We start from the raw sequence: 17,250 nt of genomic DNA, 5'->3' as shown, positions 1-17,250 counted from the left end.
TTGTCTCATTTTTAACTGCATTGCATTTGTGGTTTCTAAATGATAATAAACTGAATCTGAATCTGATCTGAAAAAAAATGTTTGGTATACTCTTTTATATTATTGGCTAGCTTACCTTCATTTATCATTTTTTCTCTCCTTATGTCTTTTTTAGTTGCCTTCTGGTGGTTTTTAAAAGATTCCTATTCCTCTAAATTCCCACTAATTATTGCTATATTACATGTCCCCTCTTTTGGTTTTACACTGTCTTTGACTTCCAATGTCAGTCATGGATACCTCATCCTCCCTTTAGAATACTTTGTTATCTTAGTGATATATTTATCCTGCACCTTCCGAATTGCTTCCAGAAACCCCAGCTATTGGTGTTCTGCCATCATCTGATTGTCACTTCTTTCAATCAACTTTGGTCAGCTCCTCTCATTGGCCTTTGTATTTCCCTTTAATCCACTGTAATGCTGATACCTCTGAAACTGCAAAGACCCCTTTACCCAGTATTTCTTTTCTATCTAAGTACATAGATAGATTAAAAGATTGCCTTTTAAAGATTGCCCCCACAGCCTCCTCTGGCAGCTTTTTCCATGTAACCATCACCCTTTGTATGAGAAACTTACCGATCATATCTCTTTTAAGTTCCTTCCCTCTCACCTTAAACCTCTGCCCTCTTGCTCTACATTCCCATGCACTGGGAAACAGATCTCACTTACCCAATCTCTGCCTTTCATAATTTTATAAGCCTTTATAAGGTTGTCACTCTGCCTCCTACATTCCATTGAGAATAAGTCCAGCCTGTCCAATCCCTCCTTATAACTACATCCCTCCATCCAGTTAATATTCTAGTGAATCTCTTTGGCATGCTCTCTATTGCTACAACATCCTTCTTACAGTGTGGTTACTAGAATTGTATACAATACTCTAAATGTACTTTAAACCATATTTTATACAACTGCAAATGAAGTCCATATTCTTATACAGAATATTTTTACAAATGCAAGCATATCAAATGCATTCTTTGTTACCTTATTCACCTGTGTTACCATTTTCATTGAACTATGGAGCTGTACTGCAAGGTCTCTCTGTACATCAATGCTCCTAAGGTTCCTACTATTCACTCTAAATGTTCAACCAGAATGTGACTAGTCAAAGTGCCTTACCTTATTCTTGTCTGCATTAAATTCCATTTGCCACTGTTCTGTCCAAATTTTCAGCTGATCTATGTATCAATAGACAATTCTCTTTGCTGTTTTCAACCCCATCAGAAGTGTGTCCGGATGCAGCACCTGTCTCTCTGACTGCATTGATCTACTGGAGTCCTGTACTGGGACATTAGTGATCTATGTAAATGACTGGGATGAAAATATAGATGTGTTGCTTAGTAAGTTTGCAGATGACTCAAATATTGTAGTGGAATTTTGGACAGTGAAGTAGGTCACCAAAGGATGCACTGGGACATACAGTATATTAGTTAAACTTATGCGTGAAGAAATGGCAGATGCAATTTAATCCAAGTGTGTGATGGGTTGCAATAGGGAGGTAAACAGTAAAGGGAAAAGTATACAGTTAATGGCAGGAGCTTAACAGCACAAATGTAGAGTGATCTTGGGATCCGAGTATGTGTCTTACTAAGGCTGGAAGAGAAGTGGTCTTACTCTAATCTGTAAACCATACAAAAATAAAGAACTGTTTCACATGGGTATAATGGCTGCGCATCAAGGGGATACATTGGAATATCAGCAAGGTGCTGAACATTTAAAGCCTCATTCACTTCTCTCTTGAGTTACTTAGAGCATGTTTTGATTTAAGGTTGGTTCCAACTCTTGCCGATGAGTTCACAGTTGCTCTAGTGTCTGTCCATTCACTCATGCTGTTGGTCTTCAATCATTTAATTTTTCACATTAACAGTCAGATATGACCAGTAAAAATAAACTGTATCTTTGTAAAATTCTACATGCAGGTTAATTCTTTGGCAACTGAGGGAAATTTTTTTTTATGTGAGCAGAGCTAATGTTTCTATCTTGAGAAGTGACAGCTGATGTTGGCAAAGTCATGAGGTGAATTTGCTTCTCTGCCTTTGCTTTGTAGTGTAATCTTTACTGCAGATAGAATCATGGTGATAAAGAATCAAAGAAATAGGAACAGGAGAGATTATTTACCCTGTGTTTACTCTACCTGTATTGTGCTATCTCAGCACTACCTCCACACCCCTTCATTTTTCCAACACCTCAAAATATAACAATATCAGTACTAAACATGGTTATGCCCAACATTTCAAGTATTTTTCCTAATCTCTATCTTAAATTGGCAATTGCTTGCTCTGGAGTAATGCCCCTTTATTTCTCCCTTGACAAGTACATAAAACACAGAACATAGAAATCTACAGCACATTACAGGCCCTTCGGCCCACAAAGTTGTGCTGACCATGTAACCTACTCTAGAAACTGCTTAGAGTTTCCCTACCACATAGTCCTCTATTTTTCTAAGCTCCATCTACCTAAGAGTCTCTTAAAAGACCCTATTGTATCCACATCTACTACCATCGTTGACAGTGTATTTCACACACCCACCACTCTGCGTGAAAAACTTATCTCTGACAACCTCCTTGTACCTACTTCCAAGCTATGCCCCCTCACGTTAGCCATTTCAGCCCTGGGAAAAAGCCTCTGGCTATCCACATGATCAATGCCTTTCATCATCTTATACACCTCTATCAGGTCACCTCTCATTCTCTGTTGCTCTAAGAAGAAAAGGCCAAGTTCACTCAACCTATTCTCATAAGGCATGCTCTCCAATCCAGGCAACATCCTTGTAAATCTCTGTACTCTCTCTATAGAATCCACATCCTTCCTGCAATGAGGTGACCAGAATTGAACACAGTACTCCAAGTGGGGTGTAACTAAGGTCTTCTGAAGCTGTAACATTACCTCATGGCTCTTGAACTCAAACCCATGGTTGATGAAGGCCAACACACCACACGCCTTCTTACAATACAATCAACCTGCGCAGCCTATGGACACGGACCCCAAAATTTCACTGATCCTCCACACTGTCAAGAGTCTTACCATTAATATTATATTCCGTCTTCAAATTTGACCTACCACTTCTGCCACTTTTCAGCCCAGTTCTGCATTCTATCGATGTTGAGCGTAACCTCTGACAACCCTCCACCCTATTCACAATACCCCCAACTTTTGTGTCATCAGCAAACTTACTAACCCACCCTTCTACTTCCTCATTCAGGTCATTCATAAAAATCAGAAAAAGAAGGGGTCCCAGAACAGATCCCTGTGGAACACCACTGGTCACCATCCTCAATACAAACCATCTACAAGCACCCTTTGCCTTCTGTGGGCAAGCCCATTCTGGATCCACAAAGCAAGGTCTCCTTGGATCCCATGCCTCAATACTTTCTGAATAAGCCTTGCATGGGGAACCTTATCACATGCCTTTCTGAAATCATATATACTACATTACATCCTCAAAGAATTCAATCAGGTTTGTAAGGCGTGACCTGCCATTGACAATGTAGAGTAATGTTTACCTTGCCAAGCACTCTCAGAAACTTTCTTAATGGTAAGATCAAACTGTGACATCTTGAATTATATTTCTAAAGTGCTAAGGAAACTTGGGGACTTCATCTTAACATGGTGGTTAAAATAAATTATTGTGGTAACCTGCTCAGGTAGACAGGGAGCACTGTATTCTCCAGTTTCTAAACAATTCTGGATTGTTGGTCAATTTGAATTTTGTTGCACTGTCAGTTTGAAAATGAATTCTTTTAAGCTCTGATGCTTCAGGTTACATTTGCGATCAGGAAGCTAAGTTCTGCTACTAAGTAAATAAGGATAACCTCTGCATTTCTGTAATGCCCTTTGCTATCTCAGGATGTCCTGAGTTTCCTTACAACCTTCAAAATACATCTTGAAGTATCATCACTGTTGTAAGAAAGGGAATGGAACAATTTCAACACTGCAAACTTCCTTAACTATATTAAGCAACAAAATGATTTTTCAACCTGGTTATCTATATTCAAAGTACATTTATTAACAAAGTATGTATGCAGTATACAACCGAGATTCATCTTCTCAGACGGCCATGAAAATAAACACTGTTCAAAGAAAACATCAAATACCCAACATGCAAAAACACATATAACCTGAACTGTAGAGTCCAACTGACAAACTGTTTCGATTAAACCCAGCTCAAAACCCAAGACTCTGGCACCGTTAAGTGAGAGTGAGAGGGAGAGGGAGAATGAGTGTGAGAGAAAAAGGGAGGGGGGAGAGAGAGTGAGTGAGTGAGTGAGTGAGAGAGAGAGAGAGAGAGAGAGAGAGAGAGAGAGAGAGAGAGAGAGAGAGAGAGAGAGAGAGAGAGAGAGAGAGAGAGAGAGAGAGACACACTCTCTCTGCTGGGACACAAGTTAGCATGCCATCTTGTTCATTACAGTTTTGTAAAACCTCTACTGGCAGTTCCAACAGTGTACCTATTGCACCAGGAATGTTGGCCTGGACTTTATGCTCAGGTCAATGTTTGATGGAGTTATGAAGACAGAGACTCTTACATCACCTGATTGATAAGACATAGGACATCAGGTCTACAGGAAAATGGGATTATTAGAGATGAATGTTCAATAGTCAAAAGGAATGTTGCAATGCTGTTTATTATTTTATATTTTTTCTATTTTGTATTTGCAGTTTGTCTCCTTTTGCACATTGGTTGTTTGCCCATCTTTGTTGTGTGCAGTTTTTCTATTATGTCTCTTCATATTTATTGTGAATTCTCACAAGAAAATGAATCTCAGGGTTGTATATGCCGACATGTACTGTATGTATTTTTAGCATAAATTTACTTCATGGTATCTCCATGAACTTTGAATCCATTGAAGTCTTACTTTGAAAGATGTATGGAAAGAGATATTTATTTGTACTTGACATTGCAGTATGTCTACTTGCACATGAAGAACAAAATATTCATTATCATTGGTAAATGAAATTGGTAAATCATTGACCAAACTTTTCTCTTACTTCTCATCAAAGTGGTACATGTTACGAAGAACTGCAAGACCTCGGTGCCCCTGCAGATGACAGTATTGAGCCATATGTCCTCACTGGAACACCAGAGAGAGCAACAAAACACAATTTTACTTTCAGACAATGATTTACATCGTTTGAGACATGGGCATAAAAATCCTGGCTCATACTCTAATACCAAGGGAGTGCCATATTTCTTGAATTAACACAGTCAAGTTCACAAGTACTATGAGAACACTAGACATTAGTGCCTGTTTGCTACTGTAGTTGTTGTTGACCTTGAGGTCGAGAATGATGGCCTTTGTTCCATTTCCACAGAGGGAAGACACCTGTGTGTGTATTTGTTTAACATGTACTTGATATTGCACTCCAAGAAGCACACGATACTTCACAAATCAACTGATTCCAATGGCATGGAAACCACGACGATCAGAGCTGATGGATTTGTTGTAGCCTTCATCCGCCTTCACAGCTGTTGAGTTCGAAGTAACTTCATCCACCTGTTCCACTGTTGAGGTCTTGGTTAGATTGTTCTTTGTCGGGGACTTCACCCTCGACCTTACTGCCATGGGTGACCCTAACAGCAGCTTAGCTCCAGACGACATCGCTCTCGGGATCTCAGGACCACATAAACTTCTCCACCACGACAAGGTGACAATCCACGGAGAAGGATTGCTGCTGTAGTGTGCTCAACTGAATTCAAGTGACTGTAATGCTCTCATGCTGGAAGTCAGGAGCATCTCATTCTCGTCAGCCTTGCCTCAAAATTCAAGCAAACAGCTTCCACTGATATATCCCATATGACATGGCTGCATTGTAGATGTCAGAAGCAGCTCTACCAATAAAGTGAGTAGATATTCTATTGTTGGCATGTGGCTTTTGTATTCTCTCCTGGAGGGGCATATGGCTACAGTAGTAGTATTCATAGCAGGTGTTCATACCCTCTTAAACACACCCTGTGAATTTTTTTTATGTTGCCGCCTCTTTATCAGTATCTTTTTCCAGATTCTCTGTCTTTTCATGTCTCAAATATTTGTGAAAAAAAACCAACTGGCATTTCTGATCACCTAATTTTGTGGAGGACCTGCTGACATCATCTGTAGCAGTGGTAATAGGGTTCCAGTTTGGTTCAGATTATCAGAGATTTCCTTTTCCAAATTGCAGGAAGGATTTTCCTTACCACCCAAATAACATTCAACTTCTACTGTTGATGTTACTAAAAGTTGCTTGCTTTCTGTGACATATCAGCACCAGTGATAATTTAGATCAAGTTTCTGCCTTACTGGATGTCAAGCACAAGGGTATGTAAACTTCTTACATGAAAATACACATCCTTACACATTAAAGGAGCTAAAGGAGAAAATCAAAGTGGCTAAAGGGGTGTACAGGAAAGAGCTGGGAAACAAGCTTGGGCAGAGTATTAAGAACATCACTGGCTTCAATCAGCCTAGCTTTTGCCTCAGAATGCAGTCATGCATGGGCTAATGAGTTAAACCAATTCTTCAATAGGTTTGACAATTGTCCTCTCATTCACACCCCTTCAGCACACCAGTCCAGGTTCTGAGGCACTCAATGCTCTCTCAGCAACAATGCCTCCCCTCCTCCCTCCTCCAGTTCAACATGTGTATGAACAACACTGGCTACCACTGTCTACATTCACTCCTTGCCCTGCACCTAACACCCACACCTCCACATACCATCTTCTATCGTCCCAATTTTCACCTCTTCCAGACCGCACCTTAGACCAACTCCAGTCATCATGGACTCACCTTCACTACTGAGCAGGTAAGAAGGGCTCTGGAGAAACTCGACAAAGCATTGGAACCAGATGGTGTGAACCCCAAGGTCCTGAGGGAGTTGTGTGGAGTTGAGCAGCTACATGGAGTTCTCCAACACATTTTCAATCTGAGTCTCAGCCTAGAAAGGGTCCCGACTATGTGGAGAACATCAGTACTTCAGAAGGGCCAACTGAAAGTCTTGAATGACTACCATCCAGTGACCTTGATCTCACACATCAATGAAGACTCTAGAGGGGCTGTTCCTGGCTCACCTCTGACCCCTGGTCAGACCAGCCCTCGACCCCACCCCCTTGCATTTTGCCTGCTAGGAGCACATTGGAGTCGATGATGCTGTTATCTACCTGCTGAACAGAGCTTACTCCCATTTGGATAAGCAGGGTAGCACTGTAAGGATCATGTTTTCTGATTTCTCAAGTGCCTTCAATACCATGCAGCCCTCTTTGCTGGTGAAAAGATCCATTAAATGCAGGTTGGCATTTCCATTATATCCTGGATAATAGACTACCTGATTGGCAGATCACAATTTGTGTGGCTTCAGAGCTGTGTGTCAGACATGGCTATAAGCAGCACCAGGAGTCCACAGGGGATTGTATTGGCTCCCTTCCTGTTTACCCTATATACCTTGGACTTTAGATACAACATTGAGTCATTTCATCTGCAGACATTCTCTGAAGACTCAGCAATAGTTGGGTATATAAAGGGAGGACTGGAGAATGAATACAGGGTCCTGGTGGAGGACATTATCAAATGGTGCAAGCTGAATCATCTGCAGCTCAACATCAATAAGACAAAGGAGATGGTGGTGGACATTTGGAAGACTAAGCCTGCACTGCTCCCTGTTACAATGGTGAGGACGTGAATATGGTGAAGACTTAAAAGTACCTGGGGGTGCACTTGGATGAATAGAGGAGCACTTTCAGTAATAGACTAAGACAACTATGCTCCAAAGAGTATAGTACTCCAAAGAGCACTATATGAGGTGATTCTTACCCTCGGCCATTAGGTTCTATAATGAGTCACCTATAACCACCCCCCGTAAGATTGTTTGAGGTAACTTATTTTTTTAAATTCTTTCTTACTTCTCTTCTAATATTTGTATTCTGTGCACTTGCAATGCTTCTGTGACACTGTAATTTCCTTTGGGATCAATGAAGTATCTATCTATCTATAAGTGTTAACTCAATAAGAAGCATACCTAAAACTGGCTAATACTTCATCAACGCAAACACGAGGAAATCTACAGATGTTGGAAATTCAAGAACACACACAAAATGCTGGTGAAATGCAGCAGGCCAGGCAGCATCTATAGAAAGAAGCACTGTCGACGTTTTGGGCCAAGACCCTTCGTCAGGACTTCATCAATACTTCATCAACACAATTTTTGTTTACCCAGCACCTGTTTTCTGGGCAACGTGCAGTCTAATTTCCAGACCAGTGTTTCACTTCCACAATTAAATTTAATGCTTTTAATTCAAATATTTCCCACATTAGCAGCAGAATGCTTTATATGTTATGCACTGGAATGCCAAGGGTTTGCAGTGAATAATTTCTAACCACTGAATTAAGATATCAAAGGTAAATAGATAAATACCTGTTAAACTTTAATTTAATGACATTAGCTGAGCATTAAATATAATCCAGAACAATATCCTCATGAGCTATGGAAATACTTGAAGATGAGGCAGAGAAAGGATCTTGAGGACACGGTGTTATCACATTTCTGTTTGATGAACCTTGCTGTATGCCTACCCTCCCTAAGATCAATCTGAGACAGAATGAGGAGTTACATGGATGAGAGTGTGTTGGTTAGAGAAAGACAACATGGATTGAACTTCCAAAAGCCTGGTGATCAAAACTGAAGCCTATCGAATGAAGAAGGGCTGTAACAGCAAGGATAGAAAATTGGCTCAGTAAAGGAATATAAAAAGTAGTGAAATTGTTTCTTAGGTCAGAAAGAAGCAAACGGCAGAATTATCTAAGGATGGATACAGGGACCACTGTCTTTCCTTAAAAGATCATTAATGACTTGAACTTGTGCATATAGGATACAATATCCAAATTTGCAATAACATAAAACATCTGGTGAAGTGAGAACAATATGTGTAGAGGCCTGTAGAACATGTGGCTATCTGGCTGATAAAATTTAATGCTAAGAAATTACAAGTAACCATATAACCATATAACAATCACAGCACGGAAACAGGCCATTCTGGCCCTCCTAGTCCGTGCCAAACTCTTAATCTCACCTAGTCCCACCTACCCGCACTCAGCCCATAACCCTCCACTCCTTTCCTGTCCATATACCTATCCAATTTTACCTTAAATGACACAACTGAACTGGCCTCTACTACTTCTACAGGAAGCTCATTCCGCACAGCTATCACTCTCTGAGTAAAGAAATACCCCCTTGTGTTTCCCTTAAACTTTTGCCCCCTAACTCTCAAATCATGTCCTCTCGTTTGAATCTCCCCTACTCTCAATGGAAACAGCCTATTCACGTCAACTCTATCTATCCCTCTCAACATTTTAAATACCTCGATCAAATCCCCCCTCAACCTTCTACGCTCCAATGAATAGAGACCTAACTTGTTCAACCTTTCTCTGTAACTTAAGTGCTGAAACCCAGGTAATATCCTAGTAAATCATCTCTGCACTCTCTCTAATTTATTGATATCTTTCCTATAATTCAGTGACCAGAACTGTACACAATATTCCAAATTTGGTCTTACCAATGCCTTGTACAATTTTAACATTACATCCCAACTTCTGTACTCAATGCTCTGATTTATAAAGGCCAGCGTTCCAAAAGCCTTCTTCACCACCCTATCTACATGAGACTCCACCTTCAGGAAACTATGCACTGTTATTCCTAGATCTCTCTGTTCCACTGCATTCCTCAATGCCCTACCATTTACCCTGTATGTTCTATTTGGATTATTCCAGCTAAAATGTAGAACCTCACACTTCTCAGCATTAAACTCCATCTGCCAACGTTCAGCCCATTCTTCTAACCGGCATAAATCTCCCTGCAAGCTTTGAAAACCCACCTCATTATCCACAACACCTCCTACCTTAGTATCATCAGCATACTTACTAATCCAATTTACCACCCCATCATCCAGATCATTTATGTATATTACAAACAACATTGGGCCCAAAACAGATCCCTGAGGCACCCCGCTAGTCACCGGCCTCCATCCCGATAAACAATTATCCACCACTACTCTCTGGCATCTCCCATCTAGCCACTGTTGAATCCATTTTATTACTCCAGCATTAATACCTAACGACTGAACCTTCTTAACTAACCTTCCATGTGGAACTTTGTCAAAGGCCTTGCTGAAGTCCATATAGACGACATCCACTGCCTTACCCTCGTCAACATTCCTCATAACTACTTCAAAAAATTCAATAAGGTTTGTCAAACATGACCTTCCACGCACAAATCCATGCTGGCTACTCCTAATCAGATCCTGTCTATCCAGATAATTATAAATACTATCTCTAAGAATACTTTCCATTAATTTACCCACCACTGATGTCAAACTGACAGGTCTATAATTGCCAGGCTTACTTCTAGAACCCTTTTTAAACAATGGAACCACATGAGCAATACGCCAATCCTCCGGCACAATCTCCGTTTCTAATGACATCTGAAAGATCTCCGTCAGAGCTCCTGCTATCTCTACACAAACTTCCCTCAATGTCCTGGGGAATATCCTGTCAGGACCCGGAGATTTATCCACTTTTAAATTTCTTAAAAGCGCCAGTACTTCCACCTCTTTAATTGTCATAGGTTCCATAACTTCCTTACTTGTTTCCCACACCTTACCCAATTCAATATCCTTCTCCTTAGTGAATACCGAAGAGATCGTTCAAAATCTCTCCCATCTCCCCCGGCTCCACACATATCTGACCACCCTGATTCTCTAAGGGACCAATTTTATCCCTCACTATCCTCTTGCTTTTAATATAACTGTAGAAGCCTTTCGGATTTACTTCCACCTTATTTGCCAAACCAAACTCGTAACTTCTTTTAGCTTTTCTAATCTCTTTCTTAAGTTTCCTTTTACATTCTTTATATTCCTCGAGCAATTCCTTTACTCCATGCTGCCTATATCTATTGTAGACATCCCTCTTTTTTCGAACCAAGTTTCTAATATCCCTTGAAAACCATGGCGCTTTCAAACCTTTAACCTTTCCTTTCAACCGAACAGGAACATAAAGATTCTGTATGCTCAAAATTTCACCCTTAAATGACCTCCATTTCTCTTATTACATCCTTCCCATAAAACAACTTGACCCAATCCACTCTCTCTAAATCCCTGCGCATCTCCTCAAAGTTAGCCTTTCTCCAATCAAAAATCTCAACTCTAGGTCCAGTCCTGTCCTTCTCCATAATTATATTGAAGCTAATGCTATTGTGATCACTGGACCCGAAGTGCTCCCCAACACATACATCTGTCAGCTGACCTATCGCATTCCCTAACAGGAGATCCAACACTGCCCCATCTCTAGTCGGTACTTCTATGTATTGTTGCAAAAAACTATCCTGCACACATTTCACAAACTCTAAACCATCCAGCCCTTTTACAGAATGAGCTTCCCAATCTATGTGTGGAAAATTAAAATCTCCCACAATCACCACCTTGTGTTTACTACAAATATCTGCTATCTCCTTACACATTTGTTCTTCCAACTCACGCTCCCCATTAGGTGGCCTATAATACACTCCTATCAGTGTTACTACACCTTTCCCATTCCTCAATTCCACCCAAATAGTCTCCCTAGAGGAGCTCTCTAATCTATCCTTCCAAAGCACCGCCATAAGATTTTCTCGGACAAGCAATGCAACACCTCCTCCTCTGGCCCCTCCTCCTCTATCACACCTAAAGCAACTAAATCCAGGAATATTTAGTTGCCAATCACACCCTTCCTGCAACCATGTTTCACTAATAGCTACAACATCATAATTCCAGGTATCAATCCACGCTTTAAGCTCATCCACCTTTCTTACAATGCTCCTAGCATTAAAATAGATACATTTAAGATACTTTCCACCTCCCCCTCTCTTTTCATCCCTAGCAATGCATTCAAATTTATTATCCTTTTCTTTCTTCTCCCCTACATCTTTGGGCTGAGCGCATCCCTTCTCCATCACCTGCCTTTCCTCCCTCACACACTGTCTACTTACTTGCTCTACTGGTGAACTAACCTCCTCTCCCATAGTTTCCTCAAATTGATTTCCGCCCCCCCATCTTACTAGTTTAAAGTCTGCCCTGTAGCCCTAGCAAATCTCCCCGCTAGGATATTGGTCCCCCCAGGATTCAAGTGTAACCCGTCCTTCTTGAACAGGTCACGCCTGCCCCAGAAGAGGTCCCAATGATCCAGAAACTTGAATCCTTGCCCCCTGCTCCAATCCCTCAGCCACGCATTCATCCTCCACCTAATTCCATTCCTACTCTCACTGTCGCGTGGCACAGGCAGTAATCCCGAGATTACTACCTTTGCGGTCCTTCTTCTTAACTGCCTTCCTAACTCCCTATACTCTCGTTTCAGGACCTCTTCCCCTTTCCTACCTATGTCATTGGTACCTACATGTACCACGACCTCTGGCTCCTCACCCTCCCACTTCAGGATATCTTGGACACGATCAGAAACATCCCGGACCCTGACACCAGGGAGGCAAACTACCATCCGGGACTCCCGATCACCTCCACAGAACCGCCTGTCTGAACCCCTGACTATCGAGTCCCCTATTACTATGGTCCTCTTTCTTCTATCCCTACCCTGCTGAGCTACAGGGCCGTCCTCTGTGCCGGAGGCCCGGCCACTGTCACTTCCTCCAGGTAGGCTGTCCCCCCCAACAGTACTCAAACATGAGTACTTATTGTCAAGGGGTACAGCCACTGGGGTACTCTCTAGTACCTGCCCCTTCCCCTTCCTGACCGTGACCCACCTATCTGCCTCCCGTGGCCCCGGAGTGACCACCTGCCTGTAACTCCTCTCTATCACATCCTCACTCTCCCTGACCAGGCGAAGGTCATCGAGCTGCAGCTCCAGTTCCCTAACTCGGTCCCTCAGGAGCTGCAGTTCGACACACCTGGCGCAGATGTGGACGTCCGGGAGGCTCGGAGACTCCAGGACCTCCCACATCCGACACCGAGAACAACAAGCTGCCCTCACACTCATACTTCCCGAATAACTGAAAATAACAAGGAGAACTAAAAGATAAGCCTACTGTGCCCTCTTCCGCCTAAGCCCTCTGAGCCCAAGCACTACACTCTGCTCCTGGCTCACTCCGCTGCCCGCAAACGAAGCTGCCCGCTGCTTAAGGCTGCGTTCTTTTTATATCTTCCCTCCTTCCCAGGCCTCCTTCACGCGCCTGCGCAGTCCCGCCTCTCAGAACTCCGATCTGAGAAGCAATTTGAAAATGGCCGCCGCCGCACTTCTTCTCAAAGCCTCGCTGTCCTCTTCCAAAAGAGAACTATTGAATTTTGAATGGAAGAATGTGTAAAGGCAATAAAAACTAAAAGAGGCAGAAGAGTTCTGAGGATGTACAGTATATGCACAGTTTATTGAAAGTGGCAGCATAGGGGCTTGGATTTCATCAGTGGGAAAACAAATGGGATCTTGGTTTTTATAAATTCAGGCAAAGAAAGTTATGATGTATCTTCATGAAAAACTGACTGGCCACAATTGAAGTAGTAATGACATTTGGGAAGATACAGAAGAGATCTTCTAAACATTTTTAGTGATAACAGACTTCTGTGGAGAAACTGGAAATGTTGAGTTTGTTCCGCTTGGAACAGCAGTCACACGAAGTTCAGATCAAAATGTTTAAGATCATAAAAGCTATTGAACCAGTACAGTGAAAGAGAAACTGGTCTCATTAGCAGAAAGATTAAAATAAAATTGAAGTAATGGGCTGAAGAATCAAAAATTACATGAGGAAAAACTTTATTACACATCCAGTGATTAGGGCTGAAGTGCACTACTGGATCTTAATAATTCTGTGGCTTGGAACAAAGTTTTATTTAATGATTTTGCCCTGAAAGAACTTCTGATATTTTCCTCACTTCAAGGTGCATAGAAGGTTGAGGGGGGACTTGATAGAGGTATTTAAAATTATGAGGGGGATAGGTAGAGTTGAGTGGATAGGCTTTTTCCATTGAGAGTAGGGGAGATTCAAACAAGAGGACATGAGTTGAGAGTTAAAGGGCAAAAGTTCAGGGGTAACACAAGGGGGAACTTCTTTACTCAGAGAGGTAGCTGTGTGGAACAAGCTTCCAGTAGAAGTGGTAGAGGCAGGTTCGATTGTGTCATTTGAAAAAAAATTGGAGAGGTATATGGACTGGAAAGGAATGGAAGGTTATGGGCTGAGTGCAGGTAGGTGGGACTAGGTGAGAGTAAGCGTTCGGCACGGACTAGAAGGGCCGAGATAGCCTGTTTCCGTGCTGTAATTGTTATATGGTTATAAGTACAAGCTGTAGTAAAATCAGGGCCCTTCCTTAGAAGGGCGAACACTTACAACCTATGCTACTAAATTAAACATACTGAGGCTACAGAGTACCAGGAAGTGAGGAGCTTCATGTTCCAATCACAATCAAGAGAAAATCTGTGGATGCTGGAAATCTAAGCAACATACACAAAATGCTGAAAGAACTCAGCAGGATGGGCAGCATCAGTTGATAAAGGGTCTCAGCCCAAAACATTAACTATACTCTTTTCCATAAATGCTGCCTGGCCTTGAGTTCTTCCAGCACTTTGTGTGTGTAGCTCGAAGTTCCAGCTTGCAGTGGAGGCTGTCTCAGATTGGCAGTGTTGTTCCACACTGCAGAGGTTCAAGGGCTGGGGCTCTTGTGATTATAAAGTGGGATTACGGCAATGCGGCCATGACAGTGGGTACCAAAAGATGAACTTGCATATCTATTTCTCAAGATAGATGACTGACACATATCCTTTCATTAGGAAAAATAATAATTATTGGTGTAAAAAACAGCAAGCTGAAAATACTCAGCACTTGGCAGCTGTTAAGGAAGAAAGTGAATCTTTCTGAAATTCCTCCACAGATGCTGCCTAATTTGCTGAGTATTTATTTATTTAGCAATACAGCATGGAGTAGGCTCTTCTGGCCCTACGAACCATGCCAGCCCAGCAACACCTGACAAATCCAATTAACCCTAATCTAATCATGGGACAATTTACAATAACCAATTAACCTATTCGACACATCTTTGGACTGTGGGAAGAAACCGGAGCACCTGGGTAAAACCACACATCCCATGGGCAGGATGTACAGAGTCCTTACAGTAAGGTGCCGGAATTGAACTCTGATCTCCAGAACATCTCAAGCTAACTGTTATGCATCTGTGGTGAAAAGCATTTTCAGGTTTTATTTCAGATTTTCAGCATCTGCAATTTTTTTGTTTGGTTGACATGTTTAATGATTGCCAAATGCAGTGTTTCATGTAGGTACAAAGTAGGAATTCCACTTTTAACACTGCAAAACACGATACACCATCAAAGAATGAAACACCTGGCTCTCTATCTGCTCCTCCATTTCTCATTCAAACAGGAATTCAGATTCCAAATAGGACAAGCAATAATTCAGTTTTAAGTGAAGCAAGGTTAACTAGACTACCTTTAGATTTGCTAATAGGTAAAACTGCTGTATTGTGACAAACCGTTTTTACAGTTTCCTACCTGCTGAGGGTACCATTGTTCTAGCAGCTAAAAGTCCAATTTGAAAAGGCACAAGCTGAATGTTTCTTAATGATCTGTTTTGTTTGGGTTGAGAGGAAGGAGAGCTATTTGGTTGCTTGCTCTTTGGAATGAGGAGGAAAGAGAGACGTTTGGTTGCTGGTTCTTTGGGATGGGGAGGAATGAGGGCTGTATGGTTGTTTATTTTTGCTGACCAATTTTCTTTGCAATGGGGAGGAACGAGAGGTGTTTGATTGTTTGTCCTTTGGGATGGGGAGGAAGGAAAGCAGTTCGGTTGTTGGTTCTTTAGGTTGGGACAAAGGAGAGCTGTCCGATTGTTTGTTCTTGCTGTTCTGTTTCTGCTTTAAAGTTTCACATGCGAACTATTCTGGTCTCCTCTGCAACACCATTAACAGTCTTGTGCCAGACATGGTTAGGTATGCAGATATCACAGAATGATCCCTGTCCCCAGGACGAGATGAGGAGAGATCAGTCAGGCCCCATATCTGAGTCTGGAGCCTCTGCTGCCTCTGGTTAGTTAATACCTCATGCTCTAATTTGACTCATTAATTAAAACTTACAGAAGATACTTCTAAACTTGGGGCATAGATAAAGTGGATGGCCAAACTCTTTTTCCCAGGATAGAGGAGTTTAAAACTAGAGGGTAAATATCTAAGGTGAGAGGGGACAATTTTAAAGAAGATCTGAAAGGCAACTTTTTTACACAAAATATGGTGGAAGAATACATGGCAGAGGCATGTACAATTCCAACACTTAAAAGACATTTGGACAGATACAAGAAGAGGGAAGTTTAAATGGATACGGGCCAAATACAGGGAAATGGAACTAACTCAGATAGGTACCTTGGTCAACATGAATGTTAGGCTTAAGAACCCATTTCCATGCTCCATAACAGCAGCATTGCCTGAATGAATATCGAATATATATCCTGGGAAAAGGGAGAAGGTAAGTCTGCATTACTGTTCGAGGTTTTTGTCGCTTTGGATAGCAACTGCTCATACGGACCTGGCTACTTGCTTGATTACTCTTCAAAATCAGTTGTACAGTACACAGCAGCCTGAAATTAGGGAAGCAAGAACAATTTGGTTTGGAGCATGTTTATCCCATCTAAAACATTCGTAACTGAATATTTCAAGCTTACAGTTCCAGAACACCACTGTTTCTCTGAAACAAAATGCAAAGCGAGAAAGACAGATGCAGCAGTTTCTTTCCATTTTGTACTTGTGAAGTTTTTAATTTTTTTATTCCTTTATGTGTAGTACCCCAGACTGGTGCAATGAACAGGTACATATTTTGTCCCCAGAAATGGTTAAAATGACCAAGAGCTACTCCTGGAGAAGTGTGATTCATCTCTTGGGCAGAGACAACAGTGTCATCTCATTTTCAGCTTTCATTGTTTGGTGGCTGATCGTCAATCTCAGGTTTTGTCTCTGGTGAAGTATAAAGGAAATTGCAGCAAATGTAGAGTGGGAACATCAGAAGTCTGCTGTCCAGATTCAACACAATCTGTTCCTATAAGAAATAAAAGCATGAGAGTTAATTTGGACAAACTAAAGTCAAAAGGGGAGACTGTATAGAGTAAATAGGTCCTAAATTACAAATTGCCTGGCCATATAGGGCTTGTGTGTTCTTGCAATGAGTTGTTAGTTTGGGACAAGTCATCTGCACACCATGCCCTTCATAGTGTCTTTCTGCAGTTCCCT

At 41.7% G+C, this 17,250-nt stretch overlaps 1 protein-coding gene across 1 annotated transcript in view; it reads right to left on the bottom strand.

Annotated features, from left to right (window-relative positions):
• Positions 1-15,199: 15,199 nt before the first annotated feature.
• Positions 15,200-17,250, bottom strand: part of gmcl1 (germ cell-less, spermatogenesis associated) — a 260,756-nt gene continuing 258,705 nt past the window's right edge. The window contains exon 14 of the mRNA XM_073062046.1: positions 15,200-17,059. Within this exon, the coding sequence (XP_072918147.1) occupies positions 16,931-17,059 (129 nt within the window). The 3' untranslated portion in view covers positions 15,200-16,930. The remainder of the gene's footprint in view (positions 17,060-17,250) is intronic.

The sequence above is a fragment of the Hemitrygon akajei genome, chromosome 1 (genome assembly GCF_048418815.1).
Source record: "Hemitrygon akajei chromosome 1, sHemAka1.3, whole genome shotgun sequence".
NCBI lineage: Eukaryota > Metazoa > Chordata > Chondrichthyes > Myliobatiformes > Dasyatidae > Hemitrygon > Hemitrygon akajei.
This window is presented reverse-complemented; position numbering and strand designations above follow the sequence as displayed.